This window comes from Perca flavescens, chromosome 17 (genome assembly GCF_004354835.1).
Source record: "Perca flavescens isolate YP-PL-M2 chromosome 17, PFLA_1.0, whole genome shotgun sequence".
Classification (NCBI taxonomy): Eukaryota; Metazoa; Chordata; class Actinopteri; order Perciformes; family Percidae; genus Perca; species Perca flavescens.
In genome coordinates, this window is record NC_041347.1 from 16914674 (window position 1) to 16921671 (window position 6998).

General features: G+C 40.3%; 1 protein-coding gene across 1 annotated transcript; it reads left to right on the forward strand.

Annotated features, from left to right (window-relative positions):
• The first annotated feature begins 3095 nt into the window (after positions 1-3095).
• Positions 3096-6866, forward strand: LOC114572536 (FERM and PDZ domain-containing protein 2-like). Its single transcript, XM_028604207.1, has 9 exons — positions 3096-3219; positions 3416-3579; positions 4534-4599; positions 4698-4877; positions 5027-5102; positions 5616-5696; positions 5862-5937; positions 6577-6730; positions 6849-6866. The coding sequence occupies exons 1-9, from the start codon at positions 3096-3098 to the stop codon at positions 6864-6866; spliced, it is 939 nt and encodes a 312-aa protein (XP_028460008.1).
• Positions 6867-6998: the final 132 nt, after the last annotated feature.

The window sequence follows — 6998 nt, forward strand, 5'->3', positions numbered from 1 at the left end:
TTGTGGGGGAGCAGCCCTACAGCAGCACGCTACAGTCCACTCGATTGGCCGAGGTCGTTCGTCCTTCCCAGGTTTCTCTGTAGCGCACCTACTGCCGGGGATCTACCGCACCTTTGGGCGTCCGACGGATTAGTTAAATCGGTGTAGCTGATCCCACGCCACCCGCTATTGGTGGCTCTCCTGTCGCTGTCAAACCGCGAGGCTAATCCAATTAAGTGTTTAAAGGCGAGAAGCTAAGAATAGCCCCAATTACTGTAAAAAGTTTCAGATCGTCAGCGTGGTGCTGGTGGCAATAGAGCAAATGAATGGGGCACCATGTATAGATAATGTCATTGATGAATTACCTGCCGGAGCGTAGCAGCCTTTACTGAGAGAACGTCAGAACAGCAATGCGATGATCACAAGGATGATTTTGGATCCGTGGTGGGAGCACTGAAGATAATACAAAGGATCAGACCGCTGACATAGGTTACATATGGTACCAGGTAATGTTTCTACCACTGAGCTATTCTTTATCATCGTCCTCCTTTCTATAGGGCTGTTTGACAGTTTGGTTAATTGAGGTGGGTGTCTTCATGTTTAGAGCCTTCATTTGTTCAGATTTTTCATATGAAAGGTAAAGGCACTAACGATAGCTAGAAACTCACAGGACTGTAATGAGATTTACCTTTAAGATTAATGCATAGTAGCCTATAGCCTTCATATTCAGGCCTGTGACGACAAAAGTCATCTTGTTGAAATGTGTTGTTTGTACGGCTGCTTATGATGTAGCTACGTAAACAGCACTCTGAGCACAGTAGCTATACTACCACACTGTGTCATGGTACATGAACGTGGGAATGTGTTGTCACTCTCTACTGTAGTGAGAAAAGGCTGTAAGAGACCTAGATCCTGAAGAAGCATGTTGTCCCAAATTACCAAGGATACAGTAAGCTTCTCCTCTTGTCTGTGTCTACATCATGTGGTGGTCTGCTTAATTGAGCACTAAGGTGGTTTGTATGTAACAGGGTAATACGACTAGTTGTTGACTGGTTCATTAAAACCATGGCTGGATAGGAGAATAAATATATTTTTACATCCAGGAGAGAAAAGGTGTGGCAACTGAAGTGTAAACTGGACATGGTATCAGATTATTAGATACTAAACTAAAGTTGGTTCTAGACAACAAAAGAACATCCTGCAATTGTATGAGACATCTTTAATCTCAATTATCAATTTGTAAGGGTTGTGATTTAGGAAATGCAGGTGCTGCAATAGGATGTGAAAGTTTGATGTTATGGTGAGCGAGGGCAGGAGAGCCAATTCACATGTGTAGGTAAAAGCCATGTTGTTATATGCACAGCACAGTTCCTTTATGTTTTTTACTCCCCAGATATCCAGCAACACATGATAATAGTGTATATATAACTAGCAACCAATACCCAGGTTTCTGTGTTGGTCCCTGTAGTGTATGGCTTCACAACAGTAGCTTTACACCTGTAGACAGACCACTTTGAGGGAGTACAGCTGCAAAAGTTTTGCTCTAGAGTGGATGGGTGGGTGCACCTGGCAGGGTTCCTACTTTCTTCTTCGATCCCTTCTACATCATAACAACAAACCAGCGTGCAGCAATCCAGTAGGACTTTTTATATTTCTTAACAATATAATTATGTAATCACTGATTTAAATGGCCTTGTGCATTTTTGGAAACCTTATAACCTCACTGTATCTGTGTATTTTTTTTTTGTTTCTAGCTACACATTTAATCTTGTTGGCCTTTCCTCATATTTAGTCGACAATCTCTGTGTCACAATCCAAGGATAAATTCAGTTTAAGGGCAGGATTATTAGGCCTAAAGTAATTAGGTTGAGTTTGTATCATTGGAAGCATGTTGCTTCGTTCAGTACACTACGTATATACATGGTTGACTGTGAGTAGCCTATTGTATTACTGCTTTGAAAGATTTACAGGAACAGACAAATAGAAAAATGGATCCAGTGGAATAAAAAGCATGATGGTTGGGTCTCACAGCCTTGACCACACATCAGGAACAACCTGATTTGGGTTTTTTTTTGTAATTGAGAAAATACAGTTGGAAGAAAACAGCAAGTCAGTTTTTGCTGACTTTTTAAACGTCAATGAGTTGCAATTAGTTCTGCCCTTTGAGACAGATGCTAATTAAAATGTTGATGTTAGCCTTTACTGTAATCTTCCAAAATGATGTCAATTTCAAGTCAAGACTTAATTGGGTGTTTTGATTTGCCCAGATTTACAACAACGTGCAATCTTTTAGAAAATTGGAGAATGCATTGATCTTTTAGTGTGTGATTGGTTCAATTTGAATGTATCTACCTCATCTAATGTGTTTTAATATATACATTACATACCTTATAAAATCAGACTGAAAAGCAAAGAAAGACCTAAATATATATAGTCAAACTAATGTGTTCTGTTATACATGTTATATAACTGACGCAGAGCATCCCCTGTTTGTTCTTTCCTCCATATTCTCAGCTGTAAATAGTTGTGGTAATACCAACCCAGTATGTGACATTAAACTAACACAGGATCATGACACAGTTGCTTTGGTCCCAGAAGCACAGCTCCCTCTGGTCAGGAGAAAGCCTATTAGGAAATCGGAGGGACAGAGAGAGCGAGAGGCAGTGAGATTAATGAAGTTAGATAACATGATTAGGGTCCAGAGCAAAGAACTGTCTTTTTCTCAGAACTATCTATCATAACTGTCTCTGAAGACAAAATACTGTTGACAGGATTAAACAACAACAGTAATACCCTCACACAGAGTTGTGGCCTAAAGATGAAGTAAAGATGTGTAGTATTGGTGATTGGAGAAGAATTAATTGGATAACAAGCTGGCCTAAAACAGAGTTTCCATTGTTGTTGTTTTTCAATTGAGTGTCAAAAGACATATAAGACATTCAGCTGTAGATGTTTGATTTGTAGACAAAGCCACAGCCCCCCAAAAAAAGAAATATGACCTGTAGCAAAAGCTCTCACACGTGATGTGTTGGGTTTCTACATGTGTGTGTTTCATATGTATGTACGTGTACTCTATATGCGTACATCCTCAGGTGCGTACTTGGAATGTGTGCAGGATGAGCAGCACATTTGTCACATTAGCTGAAGTACTGGAGGCACGAGGGGGACCTCTGCTGGAGGAGGAGGTCTGGTCCCTGCTGCTGGCCACTGCAGAGTCTTTAGTGGATGTCTCTTATAAGGGTAAAGCATTTTAGATCACCACCTCTCATTGTCGTCGCACATACATCAATGCTATGACCATTCCATTATGTTTTTGCAATGTAATGTAACATAACCATTTGAATATAACTTGCAGTATTTCAGTTTCACTCTGACTTTACAGTAGACCTGTATTAGCAGCATCATATATGTTATGGACTTCCTACTTTCTTTGCAGGTCAGAACAATATGTATAATATCATAAGCCCCACCTCCTTGCTGCTGTCAGCCACTGGTACATTAGCATTTAAGAATTGTGGCCTATCAGATGAGGTATCCACCTTCACTGCTCCAGAGATGCTGCAGGGCCGTGCCAGCTCAACCAAACCTGCCATAGAGAGGGTCAGTGCATTCATCCTCATACTTGTCCTAATAGTAACTTTAAACTCTGCTCTGTGTTTTTCCTTGGAGTGTAAAATCTCTGGATGTCAGGAGTTGAAGGACGACTGAGGTGTAAGCACTCCATCTAGTGGCTAAGCAAATGAACCACTGCTCTATATTCTGCTCTTCAAAGCCCTAATTTATGAACTTTGGGTAGAAAAGACTAAAGTAATTACTAAATAAAATAATTAGAATGTTTTTACATACAGGGAAGTTGTTAAACATGTGTGCGCTTGTCTCACACACACCTTCAAATAATCTGCCTCTCATATTCTTAATCAAAATATGTCCTATTAATATAACTCATAGATAGGTTAGCGTTTTATATGTGAAAGTTGCAGGAAATGTTACCCTGGCATAATACAAAACAACATGTGCTGTCTTATCAGCTATTTATAGAAATCACAACCACTGTTGCCTTTTACTTAAAGATGGGCTATTTTCTGTGTAGTCTTTTCAAACAAGCATTTTTTTCTTTCATCTATAGCTTTTCAGACACCCTATGTAAACTATTTAAGAGACGAATAAATTAAGAGACACATTATTAATCTATTATTTTCATCATAATTTGATTGTTATGTCCCTGCCTGGTCTATTATATAAATTCCCTCTCAACTTGTTAATATTTAATTTATAGTTCTCCTGCTTGGCCACAAGATGTTGTGTGTCAACATAGTCCTGCACTTTAAATCTAAAATCCCACATATATCATTTATGTTCATATGTAATGATAATGATGATTGGCGCTCATTTTCGGATTTTAATCATCAGTGCAAAGGTTGAATATAAAGTATTATCTGAAAAAACATTATGAAGCATCATTAAGCACAAATACATGTATGTAAAAGTTTACTTTAGAGCTAGTTGGTAATTATAGCACTATGTCCAACCTGTATTATTCATTCTGTTGCACAGATGCAGGTGTATTCACTGGGTATGACGCTCTACTGGTCAGTTGATTTTCACTTACCTCAAAATCAGGTAGGAGCCCTTCATACAAAGCTGTCGTTTTTAATGCAGTCCTATCACAGTCCCAAGCCTCAAGTATTATAATTACTTTCCAAATTCATTCCTCTCAGCCAGTCCAGTTGAGTGACCATCTAAACAGCCTCCTGCTCAGCATGTGTGAGGACCTGGCCCACCGGAGGGTGAATCTTATCTCCATCCTGGAAGGCTGCGAATTTCAGCATAAAGCGACCATCCTGCCGCCCCCCGCCCAAGTCATCAGACAGCTGGTGGAGGAGGTTTTTCACGAATCAGTGAGTCTAGTTATCTACCTACAGTATGTTCCTGTCTGCAAGCATTTCAGCTTCTTTGAAGGCCATTGTGTATGTGCCAGAAGCACAATCTACATAATGACAAAATAAATTAAAATGATTGTGAATTATAGCGATTTCTTTTCCTCCAGGTGGACCATGGCTCTCTGCCAGACAGTCACGTCCCTTTGAGTGGCAGGAGTCAGATGATCAGAGAGAAACTTCATGGTGAGCATGTTATGGTCCTTACAAACCTGAGTTTTATTAAACCAGTTGTACAAGTAACATCCAAAGCATCACGTAAAAGAGGAGAAAGCAGAGATGAAATCTTACTGAACATAAGGATGATACTGGGAATTTTCTTGAATAAGGGTTTTTGACAAACAAGCAGATCTTTGATTACTTAACTGTACATCAGTAAGTAGTATGCCTTATTGCTTCTATTCTTTTAACATCATAAATCAACTTGAAGTTTGACCCTACATATTTGCAGCATTTAGTTTGAGTCATTGCTCTTTTAATTCAAGACGGCATACAGGTCAACAGGATTAAAATCTTAACCCTAAAGCAAGCCCAGGATAAGGCTCCTGGGAGAGCCAATAATCAGATACAGAGTGTGGAGGCTTGCAGGCTAAATCCTCCGCCTCAGTTCTGTGAAAACATCTCAGTGTCTCCTGGGAGCACAGTGACAGACAGGAATCAAAAATTGCTGTCATCTTTCATCTCTTACCTGGTTGACAGGAAAGAGAGGGCCACTTTCAGACTTCAGCGAAGGCAGTGGTGAAGGGAGAAGATACTCAACGGACTCTGACTCAAAGTCAGGTACTGAAAACAAGTTTCTTGTGTCCACTTAACAAAATTCCCTAACTCTGGTGTGCAGATGTCATCCTTAAATGCAACATTTTAATCACTAACTTTTCTTTATTGTGTGTTTCATCAGAGGCTGTTTTGACAATGCAAGTGATCGTTTTATATCTGGTTTTCTAGGGAGTTTACCTCAGAGACCTTGGAGACAAAGACCAAGGAGCTCTCCCACACCGCTGTACCAATCTTCTTTAGACCGGTATGTACAATATGCTTGCTTACACAGTAGACCATATGAGGGGGGATGCCATCCCCTATGTTAGCAAAATGACCACAATGCCTGCCCCTTGTTAACCTGCCACCCCTCTCTCCATCTCTCATTAACAGAGAGAGTGCAGGGGCAGAGCGGTTGTTTAGTTGAATATGTTAGTCTAATCTGCCTGACTCATGATCCCTTATCTGATTGAAGTTTGTGCAAATTACAAATCTATAGGCCCGATCATGGCTCAAAATTATCAGTAGCCTAACTATGTTGTGTATTGATCAATCCATGGGGCTGTCCGTGGTGCTGAAGTAGCAAACGGATTCTTAATTGCGACTTTTTCTCTGAGTCCCGCCCTTCTCTCAGTTTCATCTTGGATCTATAATACAGAACCAAATCGCCTACTGTGCATACATACACATGATCACCACTAATATTGTAGTTAGATAAAGATTCTGTTAGAGCTATTTGCATGTGCATGTCAACAAATAAATCCATCCGCTTCTCTTTTTCGCTCCTTCATTGTCTGTAGTGACTTTAAGGGGACATGACATTATCTCAGAGTTTGAGTTTTCCAACTTGTCTGCACAACTATTACACAATCTGTCCTTGTCCCATCCCTCTCTCTCCCCTCAGACTCCCTCGTGGGGTCCGTCACAGGGACAGCAACTGCAGTTGGCTTGGTAGGAGCCCCCAACACGACATCTCTCCCAAGACATTGGGCAGATCTCACAGTCCTTCCATCACCTTCAGCGAGTCCTCGCTCAGCCTGAGCCAGAGGAAAGCTAAGGTAAGATTATGCATTTTTTAAATGTTTGTTCAGTTACATAAATGCAAGGGAAATGTTTTTGTAGACCATAAGCTAAAAGTGTATGTTGTGGATCTGTACAAGCAGCTTTGGTATACAGTATTTAGTTGAAGAATGACAGTGAACTGTGGAGTATAGTTTATAGTATATTTCAGCAGACAGCAGAGCATGTAGAGAAGTTGTCAGATGTGTTGCTGCTTAAATAGTTCATATTATAAATGTGTGTTTTGTCAGGCTTTGGGTCCTGAGT